The sequence below is a fragment of the Hydractinia symbiolongicarpus genome, chromosome 1, assembly GCF_029227915.1.
Source record: "Hydractinia symbiolongicarpus strain clone_291-10 chromosome 1, HSymV2.1, whole genome shotgun sequence".
Lineage (NCBI taxonomy): Eukaryota > Metazoa > Cnidaria > Hydrozoa > Anthoathecata > Hydractiniidae > Hydractinia > Hydractinia symbiolongicarpus.
This window is the reverse complement of record NC_079875.1, coordinates 22,524,736-22,549,749: the sequence shown is the minus strand read 5'-3', so window position 1 is coordinate 22,549,749 and position 25,014 is coordinate 22,524,736. Positions and strand designations below refer to the sequence as shown.

General features: G+C 34.3%; 2 protein-coding genes across 2 annotated transcripts; both read left to right on the top strand.

The window, feature by feature from the left end:
- Positions 1-341: 341 nt before the first annotated feature.
- On the top strand, positions 342-14,281 carry LOC130646683 (xaa-Pro aminopeptidase 1-like). Its single transcript, XM_057452540.1, has 26 exons — positions 342-485; positions 2,047-2,087; positions 3,337-3,450; positions 3,518-3,581; positions 5,420-5,524; positions 5,995-6,035; positions 6,186-6,237; positions 6,645-6,667; positions 6,850-6,967; positions 7,581-7,676; positions 7,756-7,837; positions 9,180-9,336; positions 9,918-9,962; positions 10,102-10,188; positions 10,274-10,324; positions 10,408-10,469; positions 10,547-10,624; positions 10,833-10,904; positions 11,279-11,339; positions 11,761-11,830; positions 12,120-12,224; positions 12,937-13,011; positions 13,126-13,202; positions 13,296-13,343; positions 13,692-13,742; positions 13,836-14,281. Exons 1-26 carry the CDS (start codon positions 446-448, stop codon positions 14,049-14,051), a joined length of 2,031 nt encoding a protein of 676 aa, XP_057308523.1. The 5' UTR covers positions 342-445; the 3' UTR covers positions 14,052-14,281.
- A 3,707-nt stretch (positions 14,282-17,988) lies between these two features.
- On the top strand, positions 17,989-24,500 carry LOC130646651 (40S ribosomal protein S17-like). Its single transcript, XM_057452537.1, has 5 exons — positions 17,989-18,090; positions 18,297-18,448; positions 23,868-23,973; positions 24,061-24,126; positions 24,383-24,500. The coding sequence occupies exons 1-5, from the start codon at positions 18,088-18,090 to the stop codon at positions 24,461-24,463; spliced, it is 408 nt and encodes a 135-aa protein (XP_057308520.1). The 5' UTR covers positions 17,989-18,087; the 3' UTR covers positions 24,464-24,500.
- Positions 24,501-25,014: the final 514 nt, after the last annotated feature.

Genomic DNA, 25,014 nt, shown 5'->3' with positions numbered 1-25,014 from the left:
AGATAGAGCCAGCCTTGTTGATGCAACCTCCTTCCCAAACCGTTTTGTCTTTCTCCCAAACAGTCTTAGCTTGTTACACAATGCTTTTTGCCCTGCTTGGAAACACAGAATTCTTGTGCATACATTTTTTTTACAAAATTTGATCACGCAAAAGTTTGCAGTGTGTTTTGACAGTGTGAAAGAAAGAAATGAAAAAAAAATTGTTTGTATGAAAAGCTTTCTTTTTTAAAAGTTGGCTTAAGGAAGTCCCTAAATCAACTTCTGCTTTTATGTACAAAGAAAAAATATTTTAAATAATAATAAAAAAGAGTGTGCTACCGAGGTTGTATAATGTCAACATCTATTTTTGCTTCTTAAAAAAACTTGAACATGTAAGGAGATAATGTAACAGAAGTTCAGTTGATGGAATTTTTTTTGCGCGTGACATCAGAAGAGTAAACTCGTGATGCAAACTTTGCATTTTGTGTTCGTTTTGTTGTTACCAGGTGAGTGTGACACTTTTTAAGTTTATGCAGGAAAACATTAAATTCCTTGTATTAATGTGTGAGAAAGTAGCCAGGGTGTGGTAAATTTAAATTCGCAGTGTATCCGACCTTGTCATAGGGTTGGAGACTTACGCACGGTGTATGAACCAGTTTTGCGGGAACTTCAAAAACTGGCTTCACAATTGAACTACACATACTGTTTTTGAATTTCCCTGTTGTTCATCAACTCTCGACATTTTCATTTATGCGGTGGGGACAGTGTTCAACTAAAACCTTATTCATTTTATTTAACAACTTTTTTTCTAAATCAAATGTGTTGCTTACAGAAATAACAACATCGAACTATAAAAGTTATGAGAGAAAAACACTCGAGAATGTTGTTTACAAAGTTTCTAATTACATTCTTTGTGACAATTTATACTTTCTTCCAAATTTTCTCTTTTAACCAACCTCGTCCTTAGTTTTTCTTGTCTCTCACACGTGTTGGGATTAAGGTTGTCTTTTTGCGTTTATAAAAAGCAATAATTTTTTCAAGTGAAGTCAATGGCTTGGTAACGATTAATCTTATGTTTATGAAAGCACTTGACGGAATTTTTATGGACGTAGAATTGTGTTTGTCTAAACTTCCTTCCAGCGTGTCGCCGTCCTTTTTCTAATATTAGAAATTTTTTAAGGAGTTATGGCACAATTTCTCCTACAATGGCGAATAGAAAGCAACCAAGTGTGATCTCAGAAAACAGGTGTCGAGTCGAATGAAAATGCACATGTTAAAGTCTTAAGTACCTTCAGTAAAAAAAAATCGGTCAATAATTTTAGTGGCTAAAAAACTATACTCGCTTGCATAAATTTTAAGTTACTATTATTGACTAAATTCTACCAACATACACGCTATAACAATATAAAAATTTTAATCAGGCCGGTCATTATTCTAATTTTTCTATTCTTCTAAACAATAGATACATTGTTTTTTGACTGAAATCCCAGCTTAATATTCTTTTGAAGAATCTCCTTTTTTTTAAAAAAAAGCATGTGATAACTTTTTGCCAGCTAATTTTTGTTGATTGCCTAGTTGGTGGCCTGTCCACGGGTTCGCCCTTCCTTTTTTTACCGCATTGCGAGCGTCTCGCTACTTGCGGTAACATTTTGCGTGACAGACAGACATATAAGGGTATTTCAATATAGATAAAATACATGCCAAGAAATTCTACAAATTCTGCTTTTTCCATCACAATTCCAACTAAAACTGAACATATCCAATTTGGGTTTTAGTATATTGAAAAGTCGAAAAATCAAGTCAGTGAAAATGATTGGTCAGGAAAAAAAAGTCGATAAAATATTTTGTTGGGTACAAATCACTAGGCCAAAATTTGCTGACTTTTTGCTGACTTTTTATGAGAATTTGACAACACTGTTTTATTTTTTTATTTATCTTCTTGTTCTCATAAGAACACAAATCATTAAAACAAGTATGTTTGTCCCAACAAATATCAAAACTTGCCCAATATAGATGTTGATACAAAAGTGTCGCAACAAAATTATCTTAAAGTTTTTCATGTTTCAGGTCTTCTCGAAGCAAGATCATGCAAGGATGGAAAATCAATGGTAAGCTTCAATTCATTTTAAAGTATTTGGGGATAAAATAGAGTTGCCCATGTGTGACATCCAACATTTATATTTCAATTTCTAATCCGCCGCTAGTTATAACTGTCGTGTCTAGGTATAACTGTCTTCGCGAGTTACAACTTACGCCTATAATTATAATTGTCGTCGGCAAGATATAACTGTCGCCGCTAGTTGCAATTTCCGGCTGTTTTGGCGACAGTAATAATTCCTCCACGCGATTTCGCGTTTTGAGGCATGCGTGGGTGAAAACAGCACGATTCGTTTATTATTTAAGTAAAGATTTAGGTGAACACACATTAGCAACCTTTATTTTTTTGGTGTTCAAAGGAAATGTCACAACTCCTGGCAATAATAATGAATGAAAAACAGATGTGCTTGCTTAAGGTACTGTTCATAGTGCTTAAGCTAGAGCTAGCGTAACTAGCGACGACAGTCATAACTAGCAGCGACAGTTGGAACTAGCAACGATAGTTGTAACTAGCAGCAACAGTTGTAACTAGCGGCGATAGTTGTAACTAACGGCGATAGTTGTAACTAGCGGCGAGAGTTGTAACTAGCAGCGACAGTTGTAAATAGCAGCTACAGTTGTAACTAGTGGCGATAGTTGTAACTAGTGGCGACAGTTGTAACTAGCAGCGACAGTTGGAACTAGCAACGATAGTTGTAACTAGCAGCAACAGTTGTAACTAGCAGCAACAGTTGTAACTAGCGGCGATAGTTGTAACTAACGGCGATAGTTGTAAATAGCAGCTACAGTTGTAACTAGCGGCGACAGTTGTAAATGGCAGCGATAGTTGTAACCAACGGCGATAGTTGTAACTAGCGGCGAGAGTTGTAACTAGCAGCGATAGTTGTAACTAGCAGCGATAGTTGTAACTAGCAGCGACAGTTGTAAATAGCAGCAACAGTTGTAACTAGCGGCGACAGTTGTAAATAGCAGCAACAGTTGTAACTAGCGGCGACAGTTGTAACTAGCAGCGATAGTTGTAACTAGCAGCGACAGTTGTAACTAGCGGTATAACTAGCGGCGACAGTTATAGCTAACGGCGTAAGTTGTAACTAGCGGCGACAAATGCAACTAGCATCAAAACTGCCGCCGCCAGTTAGGAATTAAATTAAATATGTGACATCAATTATTCGTGCTTTCTTTATGAAAGCCTTTTAAACAACTTTGACTGCAAAAGGTATCGTGTTTTATCTAACTTGTTAAGTTTTGTTATGTTTATAGAAACCTTACCCTCCAACTGTGAAAAACACGACAGTTCTTTTGCAACAAATCCGACAGTTAATGAACACTAGCGGCGTTGATGGCTACATTATCCCGTCTTCCGATGATCATCAGGTTTGGTAAAAAAATGCTTTTTGCGCAGATGTAGAAAACGAAAATTTGATCATTTTGTGTAATTTAGACTGAATATGTTGCTCCTTGGTTTAAAAGGCGAGCTTTTATAACTGGCTTCACTGGATCAGTAGGTTGGTCATTTTTTTATACATAGAATGTTGTTTTGATATGAAGGCGGATTTCCGTTTCGACGAAAATGGTTGAATCGATCGAAAATATATTTGAACAAAATACAACGTTTTTAATAATCCTACTTTATATATATATATATTATATTTAGAAATTATAAAATTACATAGTATCATCCGTTTATTCGGCTTGATACCTTGAAAATTCAAACATACGTTATTTTATATAATTTTGTTTTGGTCTATTTCTATAGCGAGAGACCGCCGCTCAAAATATATAATATATATATAATACTATTTCGGCTATCGGAATTCCCTTATTTCCGATAGTGTGTTGGTCAAAGACATGTCGATATCAGATATGTTAACATCCCGCCGCAATGATCTTGATCCACGCAGGCATAGCAATGTCGATCGGAGTAACGAAAAGCAAATTTTCGTTCTGACAAACGTCGTAGCGATAGACGTTGGTATACCCCGTTTATCTGCTATCAACTCAGCAAGACGTTGATAGAATCTCTTGCATTCTCTTCCTAACCCACCTTTGGCAAGTCAATGTCAATGAATTTGGTCAAGATTTACAAAGTTTGACTAACAAACAGTGCCAACGACGGCTTTTACTTCCGTGATAAGAAATCCGATTTTAGCCACATCTCATCTTTTCCACATGTTCAGAATGAAAATTTATTTTGTTCTTGTCTTTTGGGCTTTTTAAATCTTAATTTTTTAATACATCACAATTATTTGCGATTGTTAGATGTAAATCTAAACTGCGAAGTAAAACTTTACCACCTACGCATCTCTTTACCGCCTATGCATTTCTTTACCATCCACGCATCTCTTTGCCACCCATGCATCTCCTTACCACCCAAGCATGTCTCTATCTGTTATCAAAGAACTGAAGAAAGTTGTGACATTTATTAAAAGCGGGAAAAAAACATGGTCAACTTTCTCATGTCAATTATGAAAACTTTTAAACTTGATCAACGTCGATTTAACCTGTTGTAGCCTCGCCTATCTTCAGTATAAGCTGTGCCGTTGTAACCTTGGTGATCTTTAGCAGAAGTCACACAATGTATATTTTTGTGTCGTTGAGTAATTATTCGTACTCTTTTTGCGCAACAAAAAAAATCTATTTTGTGCGTATTCATTTTCACGCAAGTTTAAAAGCCCTCACAAATAATAAAAAAGTTATAAAATTCTAAGTTATAAAAAAATATAGGTACGTTAGAATTATATTTTATATTCAAGCGAAATTTCTGTACAAGATTTTACGCATTAATTAACGTTTTCACAAAAACGCGCGAAAATTACTACAAATAACGCAGGTAAGGTTTGCGGTAAGTAAAATTAGGCGATTTTAAAAATTTTCACTATTAATTTGGGAAATATTACAGTGACTTCCTCTAAATCACCACTAAATCCGCCCTCCCGATTGTCAAATTTTGGTTTTCCCCTATTTCCAGTATATAATTTTAAGTTATCTGTCGGCCACATTTCTGTCCCCTTCTCAAAAAGGTGTTACTCACGACTAAGGCTTTCTTAGCCGTCGCTTTCAGCTTTAGTATCTGCGCATGCGCATAGGAAAATTTTTTTCGCCGAAACACCTGCGTTTTAGCAGCTTTGGAAGTTCAGATTCAACTTTCAAGCGTTTGAGCCAATAACGTATGAAGTTTTTGACACGCATAAAAAGGATAAACAAACGAGAGTTGAACAAGAAAATAAAAAATAGAGAAGCACATAAACAAACTAATAGCAATTCTATGACGTCATCTATGACGTCAGTGTGCTTATGACGTCAGTGTGTTACTGGCATGAATTTGATTAAAATTGTGTTGCAGGTACCGCTATCATTACGGCAACGAAAGCTGCGTTGTGGGTGGACGGAAGGTATCATGATCAGGCAGATATTGAAGTTGATTGTAATTGGATAATCCAGAAACAAGGTCAGTTTTAAATTCCAAGATAGTAGAGAACTCTGTTTATGAACTTTTAATGTAATAACGGTTTGTTTCCGAATTAAAATGCGATACTGGAAGCAGTATGCAGAGTTTAGGTTTTAACTACACAGTTCCGGCCATTTTCAAACCCCTTTATTAAAAACATTGGCGATAAGCCCATAGCGTGTGTCAAATAATAACCATTCTTTATTCCCTTTTTTTATTCATTGTGACTCCCTGCCAACAAAAGCACGAAAATCTCAGGTTTTAATCAATCTGAATGATAAAAATATAAATCATTTGGACAGTACTGATACATCCTGCAAAACACTTGCGTAAAAGCTCTCCTCTAGTTTAAGTAAAGGTTTTTTCTGCAAAGTTTTAAGGTATTCTCAACTTAGCAGGGATTTTTTAGAACCCAGTTAGAAATATTCCTTTTTCTTATAAATACGCATACTCAGACATTTTGTTTCTAGGTTTAAAAGGAGTTCCATCAGAAAGTAAATGGGTGGCTCAAGTAAGTTATATTTTTGCGCCTAAAATCAATAGTTTATGTAAATTCAAGTGTCTTTAAATAATTTCTGACATTGCGCAGTCTGTTTTAATCGAGCTCGAAGCTCCAGCTCTTTGCGGTCGTTTTTTATTTCAATTCAATTGTTTGCCTTAGGAGTTAACAAAAGGAAAAATACTTGGAGCTGATCCGAGAGTGATATCACTGGGTAGGTGAATTTTTTTTGCTAAATTTTGGTTACGGAAAGGAAGGGGAGAAACTCTTCCATTCAAATATGATCGCCATCTTGAATTGGAGGTCCTGTGTAATTTGCCGTCATTATGTTGCTCGTCGGCAAAATGCTCGAAATTATAGTAGGAGTAACATTTTGAGTTTTGGCGTTTTGATGTTGGACTTGTTGCTCCATTCGAAATTAAGTAGCTGGGAACATATACTAAACATCGAAATAAATTCGAAATAAGTTTAATAACGAAAAACTCATTTCTGGTTTTTGCTATACGCATTTGCAAAACGAACACCTTTTTCGTTCATTACTATATATTATGATTTTTTTAAGATTAACTTATTGGAATGGGATGTAAGCTTTAATTTTAATGCAGATTTAATTTATTTTAGTATATTATGAGGCATTGATGAAGGTGAATATATTATTTGTAATTGTTTTGATAGTTGCAAAAAAAATGATAAGGCAGAAATAATTATTGAAAAGTGCTATGAATTGAAATGCATGTAACTAATTGTCCACCTAAAAGAGTATAATAAACGATGATTATATGTGAACTCTACGCAGCTGATTTCATTTATTGTATTTTTTTGTCAGCAAATTGGGAAATCCGTGAGCTGGAAAAATGTAGACAAAAATCTCGTGGACCAAGTATGGACAAATCGACCAAATAAAACTCAAAATCAAATTTTCATCCAACCTCTGAAATACTCAGGTACAGCTTATGTTTTTATGTTGTGTACTTTATTTTCTGAAATTTTGCATAACAAAACACTTCATGATTTTGCCTTGTTTTCTCGAATACTCTTCGAAAAAATTCGCAAAAGCACATAAAATAATTCCGTGATATTTTAAAAGCGACTACATTCCCCAGAAATGTGTTGATTATATACAAAGCAACTTTTCTATTCTTGGCGAAATTTAATTTTTAATCATCCACGAAAATAATGGATTCCGCAGAAAGTTTCTTAAATTTTCTTAAACAATGTTTACACACGCTCGATAGACACGCATAATACACACACTCGATACACTCGATACACTCGTTCGATCTTATGCAAGGTCACATTTCTATGTACTAGATTATTATTGTGACACTGGACAGCACCCATACTTGATTTGAAATCAGAAAAGTCTAAAATAGGCTTGTGTGGCACAAGGCACAAAAATGTGTATTGTTTAAGTAAACACGACGAAAGTATACAAAATGTATGTAAGTTTCCAGTTTTTTAGGAGCAGTTTATCCGAAAAACGCGTCCTTCGCTGAACTGGCCAACACCTTTTTACCATGCTTTTTATAGAAAATGTAATTTTTTTTATTATCTTAGGTCAAAAATACACCGAGAAAATTAAAAATCTGCGTTCAACAATGAAATCTCGCAATACCGCTGCCATTATTGTTCAAGCACTCGACGATGTTGCTTGTAAGTTCCTAACATGTCTGGTTAATATTTTTTAAAATTTCAAGTTATGGAGTGCTTGAGACCTTTTTATTTCTTTTAGGGCTGCTCAATCTGCGTGGAAACGATATACCTTACAACCCTTTCTTTTATGCTTACGTCATCGTCACGGACTCTAACATAAGGTATGCAAGTTCACATGTGACAGAATTGTCACTTTAGCAACACATTAGCAACGACACCCCGTCGTTAAAATAATTTTCAATGCTCTAAGTAACACACCAATCAAAAGGCTATATTTATGGGGCGCCAACACTGACAATATTACCTTAAACATTATTTACATATATATAGCCAAGTGGGGGGTTCATATGGAGAAAAAAAGCCCGCAAACTGGGGCCTCGTTTGTCCGAGTTCTCGCGTAGCAGTATCTCGGTTAAGCGGGCTTTTTTTCCCATATAAATGCAATTTTTAATTTAGCCCGGTTATGCATGGTTGCATCAATAATGAATTTTTTCGACGGTGATATACTTAAAGGGGCTACGAAACGGCTGTTGGTTTTCAACTTAAGTGACTTACACGAAAGTTGAGCTAATGGCGGTGGAAAAGTTTATGATCACTGAGGAACAAAACAACAACTTAAATCATTTTAAATATCACATTAGGAATCCGAATATCAATGAAAATGACAGAAAAGCTCCATACATATGTTGGATATCCATGGTTTATTTGATATATGCACACACCTTACTTTAACTCAAACTTTCTAATAAAATAATCTTCAAACCTATTAAACGAGTAGCTAGCTATATTCTTCGAAATTTTGCATAAAATCAAGTTTATTGTACATCAAGCCACAATGACTTTGAACAAAAATTTTTGGCTCACCTGTGACTTCGAAAACATTTAAAAGACGTTGAAGGTGACTTGTGTTGTATTTAATACACCTTTCCCGAATTTCATAAATTATAATAATTATAACGTCATCCAAAATTTATAATTAGGAAATTTGGGAAAGGTCTATTCGTTTATTAAAAATGAGGGAATTTATCATGAATTACATAACAGGATCACATATATTATCTTGCAAAACTTTGATTCGCTGCTAAAACAAAGAACTTTATGTACCATGACTGAATTTGTACAACAACCTACCACGTATATTATCGCTCTTGTGCTCGAAAAATATCGTTAAATTTTTTTTCGTTTTTTACTTCTCGTATATTTCACTCATTTACGTAAATGAAACAAAAAAAATCAATATTTATTTTCGATATTTTTCTCTGTACGATAACAACCTCATATGTGCGCATTTTTGTTTCAATAATTTAAGTGGGTGCAAATTTTAGGTGATAAATAAATGACTAGCTTCATTTTTAACTCTTCCAACATTTTTATTAATGTCGCAGAAAAAAGACGTCGCGAACGGCACAAAAAACACGTGGCTGAACGTCATAGAAAAAGCGTCAAACTTAAATATTTCATACAATTAAAGAGTCACTCTCTTTTTAACAATTCAATTTTTAGTTTATTTACAGATATGAAGAAGATAAACGCAAGTGTCAAGAACCATCTTTGTTTAAAAGACATGCCGAGCAACATGTGTGTCAATATGAGAGATTATGATTATGATCTTCTTGGGAAATTCATACAGAATCTTGTCAACACTAATGAAACGATATGGGTTAGTTTTACTACATAACAAGCCGATCGCGTTTTAACAGTCATAAATAAACTTTAGTAAAAATTTAAGAAACAGTTAAGAAAAAGGTAGCTGAAAAAGTTTTTTTTTATTATTATTGAAATTATTTACCCAGAATACTGGTACTGCTAATAACGAGAGTCCTTTGAAAATGGTCTTAGTGGATTTAAAGCTCCCATTTGAGGTACAAAAGTCGTGCACAGCAATCGCTCAACCAGACAACCGCCTAAGATATTAATCCTATTCTTATGCGCTAAGTAGAAAGCATAGATTCACACTTTTATAGTCTCTGACATGACTCGGGCGGGGTTTGAACCCAAGACCTCCCGCACTGAAGGTGAACGCTCTAAAACAAGGCTACCAGTCAGTAAAAGTTGGTTTTGTAGAAAAGAAGAAAATTTGATTTGCTACTTCTCATAGAACTAATGAAGTCATTCAAAACAAGTTTGTATTACTTGGACCTAAAACAAAATCGAATTTTTAAAGCTATTGGAATAGGAGGCCACCTTACGGTAGTAAAGCTATTGTGATTTGAAAAGCAATTTACCTTGTCAATGTTTTAGGTACCTCCAAAATCATCGGTGTTCATTGGTAGTAAAATCCCTAAGGTATATGTGTTACGAATTATTTCTCAAATAATAACGGTTTACACAAGATTACATCCACATGTAAATTTTGACGAATTGTTGTTTTCTTTTACTTCGTTTTCACTTTGTCGGCTGATCAAAGCTTGTGTTTATTTGACAGGAGCAAAGGCACGTAGAGTATTCGCCAATTCAACTTCCCAAAGCACGAAAAAATCGAGTTGAAATTGAGGGAATGAAAATTGCAAATGTGAGTTGGTATTTGACTTTATTAATTTGTTTTTATTTCATACCGATAGATGCTTTTTTGGTGTTCTAGTAATTATTTTCTTTAGATTAAGGATGGTATTGCAATCATGGAGTATTTTGTCTGGTTGAAGAAGCAAGTAAGACTTGGTTAACTTCTATTTCTTACACTAGTAAATTTTTTTGTCTTCTCACACATTTTTATGGATGTGTTTTTTGATAGATTTCTGAAAAGAAAAAAGTGACTGAAATCACTGGAGCAGAAAAATTAAGAGAATTTAAGAGGTATAGTGTTTTTTTCACTTTATCATTTCATCCTCATATATTTGTCTTTTTTATATAAAATATTTAAATTCTTTTAGCAAGCAAAAAAATTACGTCAGTTTGAGTTTTGGAACCATCTCTGGCTTTGGTGCAAATGGAGCCATAATTCATTATAAGTATAATATTTCTTCTGTTTTCCTTCATACACTATCGTTGATGACTTATCTACAGAATGCTTGTGGTTATGTAATATACCCAAAAAAAACCTCCACGTTTCTAAGAAATAATTTCCAGGTTCTACATGTATAAAAATAGGGTAAGAATGAAAGGCAGTAACTCAAAAAGTAACTCGACAGTAATTTGAAAGTAACATTCTATTTACAGAGCTGACCAACATACAGACGCAACGATCACTGACAAATCCCTATATTTGTTAGACTCCGGAGCTCAGTTCCAGTGAGTTAAATTTACGGTGTTAGTTCTGTAGCGCCTTTCCCGAGTGGCATAGATTTTCCGTCAGATCCAACATTATGTCGGATAATTCTTGTCACACTTAATTTTCCTAGTTATAACTCGTCCTGGTTTTCAAAACAAGCAGAAATAAGCTTACATAGACACGGTTTATTCAGGAAAGGTGTTCTTTGTACAATTACTATTTTTTTGTCAGACACACAATGTATCGTTTATAAATTATAGTCGTTAGCCGTGGATAAATTCACAGGTTCGCCCATTCTTTATTGGCCGCATTTTGTGTGTCTCACTACTGCGGTTACCATTTTGCGTAACAGAAAGACAGACGTATACGGTATTATTCATTCATTTACTTATAGTGAAGGTTCGACAGACATTACACGGACTATACATCTCGGTACACCTACAAAAAAACAAAAGGTACGTGTAGCGCGCTCATAATAATTTTCGCGCGTATGCTATCAAATTACTACAAAGACTTATGCTCGATTTATATGATAAACTAGTTATCGCACTTGTTCTCGAAAAATATCGTCGTTCTTTCGTTTTCTTATATTTCAGTCGCCTAAGGGCCCGTGAAATATGTAAACAAGAACATAAAAATGTCTCCATTTCATATGAAATATTATTTCTTCTTCTTATTATTTATTTAAATATTATTTTTAATTTTATGTAACTAAAAATAGAATAAGAGAACAAACTGAAGGGAAACATTTTTAGCGTGATAATGTGTAAATCAAATATATTGCACGTACCAACAACTGTAATAATTAGCGCGCGAATGGGTTAAAATTAACCGCGTCAAAAAAGATAATCCTAAACAAGGAAAACGTTTTTGTAGGAGATGTACACATACGTTCTGAAAGGAGCAATTGCATTGGCACGTGCAACATTTCCTTTCGGCACTTACGGTAAGTAAATCGTACAAAACGTTTTAATCATTTTCATCATCAACGAGTGGTTTACTACTTTGAAAGATTCAGATAAAATTTGATTGGCAGCGACATTTTTTGTTTTAGTTGCAAAATTTTCATGTTCTTGAATGTTTGTCAACATTTTAGGATTAAAAATCTTAACCATAGCGAATTCTTCTCTAAATCACTCGTTTTTTGCCATTGTTTAACAACGGACTCCATTGCTGTACAAAATTATGTAAAAAAATTATATTATTTACTATTAGAGCAGTTTTTTAATGTTCAGGTCGAAATATCGATGTATATGCACGTCAGTTCTTATGGAACAATGGATTGGATTATAGACATGGTACAGGCCACGGAATTGGTTCCTTTCTTAGTATACATGAGGGTATGTGTTTCTTAGTATACACGAGGGTGTGTGTTTCTTAGTATACACGAGTGTATGTGTTTCTTAGCATACATGAGGATGTGTTTCTCAGTATACATGAGTGTATGTGTTTCATAGTATACAGGGGGAGTGTGTTTGTTAGTATATATGAGGGTGTGTGTTCCTTAGTATACATATGGGTATGTGTTTCTTAGTATATATGAGTGTATGTGTTTCATAGTATACAGAGGGAGTGTGTTTGTTAGTATATATGAGGGTGTGTGTTTCTTAATATACATGAGTGTATGTTTTTCTTAGCATACATGAGGGTGTGTTTCTCAGTATACATAAGGGTGTGTGTTTCTTAGTATACATAAGGGTATGTGTTTCTTAGTATATATGAGTGTATGTGTTTCATAGTATACAGGGGGAGTGTGTTTGTTAGTATATATGAGGGTGTGTGTTCCTTAGTTTACATAAGGGTATTTTCTTAGTATATATGAGTGTATGTGTTTCATAGTATACAGGGGGAGTGTGTTTGTTAGTATATATGAGGGTGTGTGTTCCTTAGTTTACATAAGGGTTTGTGTTTCTTAGTATATATGAGGGTGTGCGTTTCTTAGTATACATGAGAGTATTTATTTATTTGTATACACGAGGGTATGTGTTTCTTGTGATAAAGAACTATTTCATGCGTTATTCGTTATATCGAAATATTTATCATATGTTATAGGGCCAGGCAGGATAAATAATGGCAGAACAGGTCTTAGCGAAAGTCCTTTATATAAAGGAATGGTTTTCTCAGATGGTAAGTGGGCATCCAGCTGAACGCATTCTTGGTTTGTCTGCATGCATTATCATAACACAACTGCAAGCAACTTAGCTTTAATATTTTGTAACACTGTGTCTCTTACTTTTGAAGAGCCTGGGTACTATCAGTACGGAGAATACGGAATTCGATTAGAAACAGCAATCTGTGTGAATGAAAAAGAAACTAAGGTACGTGTAATAAAGTTTAAGTTCAAATATATATAGTATATACACAATTGTCCAGTTTCATTTTCAGATTGCATTTCTTTTTTACATTTTTAGTACCGAATGGGAAACCAATCATTTTTGGGATTCCATTTGTTAACTTGGGTAAGATTGTCTGTCTAATATCGTAGTTTTTTGTCACTTATATTTGAATTTTTCGCGCAGCCATTTCGCGCACCTTTTTTTTTCGTGCGCATTTAATCTTAGTGATCTAAGATTAGTTTGTTTACAAACATTTTACATGGCGTTTAGAGATTTATCAATCTTAGATTCATGCCAATAAATCATTTATATTGTGATAATGCATACTCTTTAATCATTATAATCTCATTATTTATTTTTTCATTTTCGCGCATTAACTGAAAAGAAATATTCCGAAAAATTAGTCTTTTTGCGCAACCAATTTTCGCAAAAATTAGACGTGGTTTTCACATACATGTGTATTCATCATAGGTACCATTCGAAAGGAAGTTAATAAACATTGACATGCTTACTGAAGTAGAGGTGAGTGCCCTTCGGTTTGCGGAATACACAACACCAATATTAGGAAGTACAGAGATTTCAATAAATTCCAACGTGTATCATTTTCTTTCTTAGATTACATGGTTAAATAATTATAACAAAGAAATACGACATATTATGGGAACAGAGATTAAAAAACAGGGCAAAACTGAAGTCTACGATTATATGATGAAATTAACCGAACCATTTAAGAAGCAACAAATCAGTTCTGCCAAGATGAACAGTTTTTCTTACGTGTTGGTATGCTTATGCCTGAGTTTTGCATACTTCCTTAAACAAGCAACTCACTAACTTGTCTCATCACTCTCTTGATGTGTTCGTTCTATTGCTTTCTTTATTCGGTAAAACATTAGCACACAATACTATTATTACACAACATGAAAAAGAATAACAGTTGGACTTGAAATGTTTTGTGTTGACGGAATGGTACAACACCTTCAATGAATGAAAAAATCGTTGTATTCAAGAAAAATCTCTCTTTGTATTGTTATAGAAGTCATTGAAAAATTACGTCACGCTTAGCTACTGCATTTCAACAAGACCCACCGTTTCAGGAATAATAATATTGTTAAAAAAATTAAAAAAACGCTTCGAAATGCTTCGTAACGCTTGCGAAATGACGATTTTGATAATTTGGCACGACAACAGCTCTGACTCTTTTTGCTTTACGTAATTTTCTAAATGACCTTTTTGCGCAAGCGGATTTTTTTATAAATATAGTAATTGTTGAATGTTATTAATGTGATTAGTGAAGCCATTGCATTGCACTTTCAAATTTAAGGCTAAATAACTTGGAAACGGGTGGAAATAACTGACGTCATCTCCTGCGTGTGTAACTAGAGACCACCTAGGACTAATTTGTGTAATTTTCCCAAACCTGGGTCCCCGAATCCGTTTCGGAATGAACGGGTTAATGACGTCATCAAAAAACCTTTAAACCCTAATATCTTTGCAACCGTTTGTCAAAAGTACATGATCCTATACATTTTCTTCATCAGCGTTTCAAGATCTATACGATAAAGGCAAAAGGTATACAAATTTCTTTAAAACCTTATATCTCCTTAGGCGTTTGTCAAAAACATATGATCCTATACATTATTTTGATTAGCGTTTTAACATCTACACATTACAGGCAGCGAATAAACTAAACTTCGCTAATTTTTTTTGTCTGCTCTGCTGACGTCAGCAAAAAATCTAAAACAACCTACTTTTTTATTGTACTTCTGCCTAAGTGGATTTCTTCACGGGCCTTATCGACTAGGAGGTTTAACTAAAAAACGCAAAAGAAAATCGATAAACGAAAAAGACGAATTGCAATAACAAAAGAAAAAATAAATCGAACAGTTAACTGATATCTCTATGACTAGGTCAACACCGGTTTTCGTTTTTCTAAAAATTAAATTCTTTAAAGAAAGAAATTTCACATCATGTGCAGGATTCGTTTTCACATGTTAGAAAAGGGGTAGGAGAACCCTGGAAGAGATTGAAGATATAGCTACGGAGAATTGTTTTAATTTTGGCTCTGTCAGTTTTGTCTGACATTGTTCTTAGCTACTTTACCAGGTTGTTCGATTTTTGAGACTTTTCCTCCTCCACACCACCAATCTCCTTTTCTAGGAACATTTTTATGGACGCCACACGAGTTTCTGTTGTACATCGAACACGTCGAATAAATGCAGTGACTACAGTGTGGTTAAACCTAAGTACAAATCTCCTGTAACAAAGTTTTCATAGATTTTCACAAAGATGTCGACACAAGTTATTAAAAAATAATACATTGAGTAACACAGCTTGTGAAACGGCCAGTTCGGGAAATAAAAACATCGTCATTTGATTTTTTGACTTCCCCATTTACAGAACAACACTCCGGATCGAAATCATTCTGCTTTAGATGTCAGAGCGGAATGATTTTGTTTCGTTCTGTGTTTTTGATTCACTTTTTCCCACTAGGTGTCACTCCATCTCTGGGCATACAGAACGTCGTAAACCGAGTGTTTAAAGGCTTTAACGTAGAAAGTACAACTTGGTAGGGCCGGAAAAGGGCTCTTCATGTAAATTAGAGAATTTAACAGCTCCTTTTCACATCTCCATGAACATGTTTGCTGGGCCTCAAAACTACTGGAAAGCGAGTCACATGCTTTTGAAGGCTCTGATCATGCTGCCAATACATGTTATCCCTCCTTTCCTTATAGAGCAAAATTTTATTCTGGTTTAGGCCCTTGAAACGCCAGTTTCCAGATCCACATGCTTTTAAAAGCTGTAATGTGGCTTCTTGCAACCTAAAAAAAGACGCTATGGTCCTACACACCAGACAAATAGCAAAGAGCATTGCCCTTTGAAGAAAGAAATTGTTGCCATTTGAAGTAATTTTTGATTTTCGCGAAATTCATCCAAAAATTATATAAGTATAAATTTTCGTCGCAAAATTTTGCGATTTTTCTGGTAACTCTTGTTGCGTGCTGTTATGCAAAAGTTCTACTCTTAATAAACCCAGAGTTAAACAGGCATTGGAATGTTTTCATTTCCATCGGATCCAAGTTTGAGAAAACAATGGGTAAGCATCATTTCAAGATATCGCAGAAGGGGAGGTGTGATGTGTTTACAGTAAACAAGAACACAAAAGTATGCGAAGTCCACTTTGAAGTACACTGTGTAAAATTAGGTTTTGGTTGTGAACGGAAAACATTAATCAATCGCTCTGTGCCATATATATTTACGTTCAAACAAAATAATACAACAACAAAAAAGGAAAAGTCTGAAAAAAGAGCACTTCCAGTAGTAGTCGAAACAGATTCTGAAAGCACATATGGAAGTTCTTCATCTGATTCTGCTGAGATCACTGAAGAACAACCTGGTTTTTCCGATCTTGATGAATTTGAAACTATCAAAACTGAGAATTCAATGTTAAAAGAAAAACTAAAAAAAGCTAGGTGTGTGTAATGTTGATTTAATTTACCCCAATCTTTTGGGATTAATACAGGATTTACATCAATAAACTCATAGGGTTGTGTTTCGTTTTGTTTTTATTTATTTAAAGTATTTAATAAATATTAGTAACAATCTTGATGGTATGTTCTAATGGTGGTAGTTGGTGTGACAATGTAGATCTGACAAGGAAGCTCGCATATTTAATGTTGTTTTTTCTTTTTCGTGTAATGTTACTACAATGAGTAAAACCAACCCGTTTGTCAACCATAAGTATATCTTCTTGCAGTTTTAATATTCTTGGATTTTTGTTACACAAACTATCATTAATTCTAGGATCATATAACGTTAGATGGATACCTTTTTGTCAGCATTACTTTTTACAGGTCTAACCATAACTAAATCTTTAAAAATTCTGTTTTTACTTGGAGCAAATGTAGTTGTTGATGTGAAAATGCTATCAGCAGATATGTATAGATCATTCCTAAACTTTCTGCCATGCTCCAAGTCTGTTTACCACTGTTTACCACTATTTTCTCGATGCATTTCAATTTCTTTTATCGTGAACGGTGGCATTCCCTCCATGTTTTCCCTCACGCTTTTTCTTGAGTTTCATCGAAGACTAAATCAATATTTCCCTCAATTATTTTAAGCAAAATATCTCTCATAGTATTGTCTTCCTCCATGTTTATATGAAGGCGAATAAATGTTTACCAAGATTTGCCTCGTTTTTTCATGCACGCAATATTTTACAAAATATAAATTCGGGAAAGGTGTATTGCACGTGAAAAAACCCTCATACACGATTCGCCTAATGTGATTGCAGACTGGCGGGCAGCTGATACTGTTGACGTTTTGAAGAAAAAAGAAAAACAGGTTGTAATATGAACCTATTTTTAACATATAGATAAACATGCTATTAAAATTGGTCTTTTTAATTTCCTGAGTTGCGTTATTTGGCGTTAAATAAACCCTTTTTAATAGTTTGTTATCAGTATGTATTCGCATTAAATGCCTTCCGTGTTAATTTCCTGATCGTTAATTTTGTGCCTTGTTAATTTCCTGAAATAGGAATTTAAGAAACCTTTACTTAGCTACTACCTCAATAGTCAAAAAGAAAGTCACGTGGGACGAGAGAGTTACTACTAAACTTCCATGTCAACCTCGGGTCCATGGCTTTTTTACGCCTAGAACGGCCAAAATATCATAGGCGTAAAAGTGCTCTTGGGAACGAGGTTGCGATCATTCTCGACCCCAAAAAGCTCTGGGGACGAGAATGGCTTGCGATATATCCGATTTCCCAGAAATCTTCGGTGCCGTAGATTTACATAGAATAAGTGCCGGTAGTCGTAATTTTAAACACTACTAACACAATTTGTGCCTTTTCTGGGTTGCTGCCAACATGGTGGGTTCTGTACAATAGAATTTACCCTGAAGTTTGTTTATATCAAGTGTTATATCGTAAATTATCTATATGATCATTGGTTTATTACTGACTAGATTTTGACTTTACGTTCCGTGAGGTTTAGAAATCCTGTTTTAAACAGCAAGTTTATTGAGATTTACATTTTATAAGAAAATGGAGACAAATTGCTATCGTATTATTTTCAGGGTCGCGTACGTACAAAGACCGTAAAGAAGGCTGCGAGAGTCATCATCGAGAAATACTACACTCGTTTAACTCATGATTTCCATACCAATAAACGTATTTGCGAAGAAATCGCCATTATTCCAAGCAAGAAACTACGAAATAAGATAGCTGGGTATGATTAAATTCTCATGGGTTTTGTTATTTTTATATCTTATATATGATTACTCACCCAGGATACCGTGAAGATAGATAGATATATAGATAGATAGATAGATAGATGTGCATATTTTACATGGCTAGTCTCGCAAATACCCTTATTATTTCCAGGAGAGGCCATGGCTTATGGAGAGTCGTAGAGTATTTAATGCTCATTTTTAGCTACGCAGACCCAATTAGAGCTTGCGCTCTACTAGACAACGCCCGGCAACATCCAATGGCCCACATTTTCCCAATTTCCCTCACATGGCTTGGGTTAACCCACGAGGGTGCCGATAAGCTGCATACGCCGTAAAAAGTGCGGGCGTTTTCGGGCGAGTTCGGTGTTTTAAAAAGAAATCAAGTATTTGCCCGAAAAACCCCAAAGAGACCCGAACAATGCTCGAAGAAGAAAAGAAAAACAGACACTAATGATTCAAAAAGCTATAAAAATTAAAATAAACTTACTATGTGGTAGCGAAGTTCTTAAAAGAACTGTTTTTGATAGTTTAAAATAAGATTTACTTGATAAATAACTTATATATAAACTTTATTAACTCCTTTATCTTTAAGCGCCTTCTTCCAACTATCGTCCGCAATTGCATTTCAGGAATGTTCCGGGCGAGTTGGGAACACAGCTGTTTCGGAGCGGACAAAATTGCTACGAAAAAATAATTCCATTTACCCTCTCAGTTAAAACAGGATATCTCAAGAACAAAATAAGATTTTTATATTCTGTAAAAAGAATAATAATCTTAGATAAATTGTCCATATTATTAAAAGAATATTTTTTTTGGACACTTGTCCGAAATTGGTAAATTTAGGCAAAAATGTCTAAAAATGACTTAAAAATTATCAAATGTCTTCCACAAAATCTCTGGAATAAAGTTAAAAAAACATGTTTTTATGGTCCACAGGTTAGGTTAAATATCTGGAATGAAAATTACTTAATTTTATTACTGTCCGAAATTGTCCAAAGGGTTATATTTGGGCCAAATGTGAGAACTATGTGAAAAACGGCCTTAAGAGCCTTAATGTATGCTTAAAGTTCATTTATTAACTGAATAAAAAACATTACTTTGGATTCTAAAACCATTAAAGATGATGTAGATGAAATATTAGTCTGTCCGAAATTGTCCAAAGGGTTATTTTTGGGCCAAATGTGAGAAATATGTGAAAACAGCCTATAGAGCCTGAATGTATGCTGAAAATTTGTTTATTAACTGAAAAAAACATTACTTTGGATTCTGAGGCCATTAAAGATGATGTAGATGAAATATTAAACTGTTCGAAATTGTCTAAAGGGTCACTTTTGGTCCTAAGGTTTTTCGGGCCAAATATGTGACATCTATATATTAAATAAAACGTCATTCAGAGTCGACGGTTTCAACATTTTAGTTTATCATGCTAGAAAAAAATACCTCAAGTTGTGCATAAATATTTTATTTATTATATATATACAAAGCAATCATTTTGTGTTTCTTTATAAATTGTATAAAATAGCATCCAATCTTGTGATAAAACCAAGATTAGCTAGCTAGGTAGCTAAAAACATCTTTGAATTTAACAATTTCATCTTGAGAAAGCCCACCAAAGTCTTAACTAAATATAAAAAAGAAGTATTAAGTTACTTAGCTACAAAATGCAAAACTGTAGGACCAAAAAATAGCTACTCTTTACAAAAAATATAAAACAGGAGAAGCAAGATTAAAAAAGATAACAATTAGCCACGCTTAAAGTTTTACAAGCTGTAAAACAATTTCTTAAACTTAAGGGTGCTCTAATAGCACAAAAATAATAATAAAATCCTTGCAAAATAAAGTAGTTTACTGTTTTGTCCCTTACCTCGTGCTGTGCCAAACTTTAGCTAGCTAAAAAATTGCAAAGACACCATTGTCTCGCTTATTATTTAAATTCCGGTTTCGAACCAGGATTCCCGGGTCGAGCAATCAAGTCTAAGGTAAACACCACGCCACCGTAATTTTTTTGAGAAAAACCAAACCTAACAAAACATTAAATGGCATCGCTATGACTCTCTTAGGAGTTTAGATACTTATTTAATTAGACAGAAAAGGGATCACACCAACCAAATTCCCGTGCACCACTTTGGGAACTTTTTCTTCTCTTTTTTAGCGCCTGAAGAAGACTTTAACTTAAAATTTAAGTAGTTTATAGTTTGTGAGACGAACGGTGCACGGTACTGGGCTATAGAACCTTGTTTCCAGGCCCCCCATACCAACTCTCAAGTCCGTAGATAGTAGCGCGGCGTTGCCACGAGGTTGGAAAGATGGTATACTTTCGCCAAAAATAATGTTTTTTTTAATTTTGAGTGTTTTGTTCGACGAAATAACTGGAAATCCATAACACACATGTGTAACATATTTATATATTTAAAAAGAAGAAAAGTAGATCGTTTTAATACTTTTTATTTCAGTAAAATTAAAACAATACAAAAAAAGTTTCAATAACTTAAAAAATGATACAAATACAAAATTTCAAAAAAAATTGTGGAAGCCATTTTAATTTTGTCCGCGGTTTGACCGTAGCGAAACAGCCGTGGGAAAGTGTGGGCCAGAACCGCCGATTTAATTCGAAAAGTCGCCCGAACTCGCCCTTATATATGCGGTCGTTTGCGGCTTATTGGCACCCTCTTGTTAACCTGGGGCTATGGTAACATTCACTCGCCCATGATGAATCGCCGTCAAGAGGAATCGAACCCCAGTCTCCCGCACAGAGTACGAGAGCTATAACCACTAATCTACGGCGCCACAGGATGACCTGGGTAATTTTAAGTGCTTGTAACAACATTCAGCTCCTAAATATATTACTTACTACTCAAATCGCTTCACTCATGATGTCTGTTTAAAAACTTTACACATGGCGTATTATTGAAGAACATGTAGAGGACAGATCAGTCCGTATATAGAGCATCATATAATCATAAATCGGGCATTTTCGTACAAGAATGCGTGACTTGTGGGGTGACTGATATGAAACACAAGGGTGCCAACTCACTGTTAATCAGACAAAAAAAGCTTGGGGCCATTTTGGGTGAACTAGGTATTTTTAAAAAAACTTTAAATTTTGCCTGAAAAAGCCTTCATCAACCTTAAAAATTAAAAAACACATACTTTTTGGTTGTAGTCAAAGTATCAACGCTTTTATTAGAAACCTATAATAACTTACTATGTCAGAAAAACACAGAGTTACTACTAAAGATGGTTTATTATCAGCAGAACATTGAGCATTGTATTCCAAATGTCCTGCACATAACTTTGACTGAAAACATAATTGGTGCCATATAAGGGAGCATTCACATGTTACATAATCAATTGTTTGCCTATTTTCTACTTCCCCCTCTCCCATGTAATCAGTCGTAATCATTTGGTTGATCCCGCTCCCAAAATTATGCCATCATCTACCTACCACCCCCTAAAAAAAAACAAAAAAATCCGTAAAGAATTACGAATATTTACAGTTTTATATTTTACATGCAAGATATAGAATATGGCAAATACAAACGGTTTAGATAGTGGTATTCACACTCACAATAAAAAAATGCTGTTGATTTTTTTTTATTTGTTTATGTCATCTCATAATCAAGCCTAAGTAATTTTGATGACCCCCTCCCCCTACTTGATTACGTAGTATGTGAACGCTCCCTAACCTAACCACCCCCTCCACCAATAATTAGTATATAGATCAGAAAAAATTTAAAAACAATCATTTTTGAAATGGGTCCTAGTGCATTTAAATCATTAGAGCTATCTCGAAATCGCTCAATATTTGATCACTCTTTAGTAATTTTTACAAATACGAAAGATGTGTGCAATTTGCTGGTTAATGATGATGTTTAAAAGCTGGGAATCTCTCTTAATTATTATGTAGAGACTATTTATGCTTATTCTGAAGCCAGCATTTTCTATCAGAATGAGAGAATATGGATCCTTGTTTAAATAGTTTCATTTGATACAATTTGATTAAAAAATATCTAGTTAATAAAGTCACAATTCTGTAATACATCAAAGGTTGCCTTATTTGTGGCTGAGTTTTTGGCGAGTTGGGAAACTCATTATGCAACAAGGGTGCCAATAAGTCACAAATGATTGCATAAGGGTCAAGTTCAGGTGACCTTAAATTTGCAATTTTCTTAGTGCTGGTGTTATAGTGTTGATATAAATTCTTGTATGGTTCCAAGATGCAGCATTTATGCGCTGTACTAAACCAAAATATATGTTTTTAATTTTAAAATGGATGCAGGCTTTTAAGGGCGAATATTTAAATTTTTAGAAAACACTTCAATCGCAGCGAAAACTTTATAGCTTATCCACCCTTGTGATATACAAAGTTTATCTCTATTATAATAGCCGTATTCCGTCTGTCTGTCTCTGCGCGGACCCCCCGCTGAGTTAGGAAATGATGTTACGGAAACACAAATATCAAATGCGATATATTTTTATCCACTTTGCCGCGACGAGTAAATATGAAGGACGGGCGAACCCGTGGATTTTTTCACGGGCAACAACTAGTATGTATATATTAATAGTAATAGTATAAAAGTTCCATCATATACTTGTAATTTGTGTTGGGCACAAAGAAAATATGTAGCCCATGCATGCGTGTGCATGCATGGCCCACACAAGTGTTTTATAAAAATTTAAATATTCGCCCTTAAAAGCCTGCATCCGAAAAAGCTCTAAATTATTATGCAGAGAATATATTGCTTTGCCTGAAACCAACTTAATTACATTGTTCCACCAGGTTGTCTGGCTGCAGGCATGAAAAAGCCTGTCTTTTTTTAAAAAAAGGCTGGAAATACTGGAAAATTAGATTACCTCTTGTGAAAAAATAAGTTTATCTAAATCAACGCAAATTATTACTAATAAAGAAAAAAATATTTAGTTTCCCAAATCTTACAACCTTGGCCAAATAAGTCCCATAAAATGAGTCCCTTAAAATAAGTCGCCTAACATAAGTTGCCTAACTTCTGATTTTAATGTAAGTTGACTAATAAAAAAATAATTTTAAATGATTTTATTGCTTGTTAAAGGCTTATAACTGGGCAAATATTCAAAATTTCACCTTATTGGTGCCATATAACCTAATTCCCCTGACGTTAATAGTTCATAATTAAGAAAAAAATCGAACAAAAAACACAATCCTGTGGTTGTTGTGCTAGCTACCATAACAATTGCTCAATATTTGATCATTCTTTGTAATTTTTGCAAATACTGTCTGCAATTTGCTGGTTAATGATGATGTTTAAAAGCTGGGAATCTCTCTTAATTATTATGTAGATACTGTTTTTGCTTAATCTGAAGCCAGCATTTTCTATCAGATTGAGATAATGTGAGTCCTTGTGTGCACTTTTAAAGCATGGAAATTTATATTTTTAGATTCATTACACATTTGATGAAACGTATTGAACTTGGACCTGTACGCGGTATTTCAATCAAATTGCAAGAAGAAGAACGTGAGAGGAGAGATAACTATGTCCCGGAAGTAAGAAATTTAAACCCTTAAAATTAGCGGTTAGTTGCAAATGAGTATTAGTTTTAACACAAATGATTGCATTTTTTGTATTTGTAGATTTCAGCTTTGGAACAAGATCCAATTGAGGTTGATCCAGACACGAAAGAAATGTTAAAAGTTCTTGTAAGTTAAAATTTGTCGTAACACTTTTTGTGCTGGGGACAAATTACTGTACTATATGTGTGACGTCATTGCGTTTTCATAGAATGTAAATTGTTGTTTATAAAGATCTGTTTGATACGCGCGTGTTGATATATAACATTTAATATGTTGTTTGAATGGATTAATGTCATTGTTAGTGCAATATATTTATTTACATTGGCCAGGAAATATCGATTTTCAGTAGATTTATTTTTATCATTTCTGACTCTTGTTCTAGGATTTCGCGAATATTCCCAACTTACAAGTTATGCAGCCAATCACTTCTTCCGGATTGAGGATGCAAGGCGGCAAAATGTAACAGTTTAATATTGTTAAAAAAATCAATAAAAAATCGACGCATTTGTGACTTCTTCTCCTTTATGGGTTCATAGTTGTTTTCTTGGACCTTTTAAAATACTTCTACGAAACTGTTTTATTGCCCAGTTATACAGATTGAGATGCCAATCAATTTTTTTTATTATCATAGCCAGCGTATTTTAACATTATTTGGTTGTTTTTAAGCTGATATACATACATACATACAGTGTTCTACTCGTGCATAATGCATTAGAAAAGATCGGTTAGTGAACTTTTTTGGAAGAAACTCTCAAAATTTTAGCATGTTGAAAAAAATAATGAAAAGCCCTTGCAGGTTAAAAGATTTCGGAAGCCTGGCCCTTAACTTTGGCCCCTGGAGTCTAATTGAGACAATTCCGCCCTGATTTAATTAACGGGAATAATGGTATAATCCTGTCTTAACAAAGAATGAACGTACCACATTTCTGTGCTGTGTATTCACACTTCGCGGATCTTTGTGACTTGTGCACAGGGCTGATAAGCCGATGAATGACGGGATTAGGTCCAATTTGC

Bases quoted from the DNA above. Each gene is read 5' to 3' on its own strand.
- LOC130646683 (XM_057452540.1), top strand. From the start codon at position 446: ATGCAAACTTTGCATTTTGTGTTCGTTTTGTTGTTACCAG. The intron at 9,963-10,101 runs GTATATGTGTTA...TTTATTTGACAG, and splicing joins TTGGTAGTAAAATCCCTAAG to GAGCAAAGGCACGTAGAGTA. The intron at 10,189-10,273 runs GTGAGTTGGTAT...TATTTTCTTTAG, and splicing joins AGGGAATGAAAATTGCAAAT to ATTAAGGATGGTATTGCAAT.
- LOC130646651 (XM_057452537.1), top strand. The intron at 18,449-23,867 runs GTATGATTAAAT...TTATATTTTTAG, and splicing joins CTACGAAATAAGATAGCTGG to ATTCATTACACATTTGATGA. The intron at 23,974-24,060 runs GTAAGAAATTTA...TTGTATTTGTAG, and splicing joins GAGATAACTATGTCCCGGAA to ATTTCAGCTTTGGAACAAGA.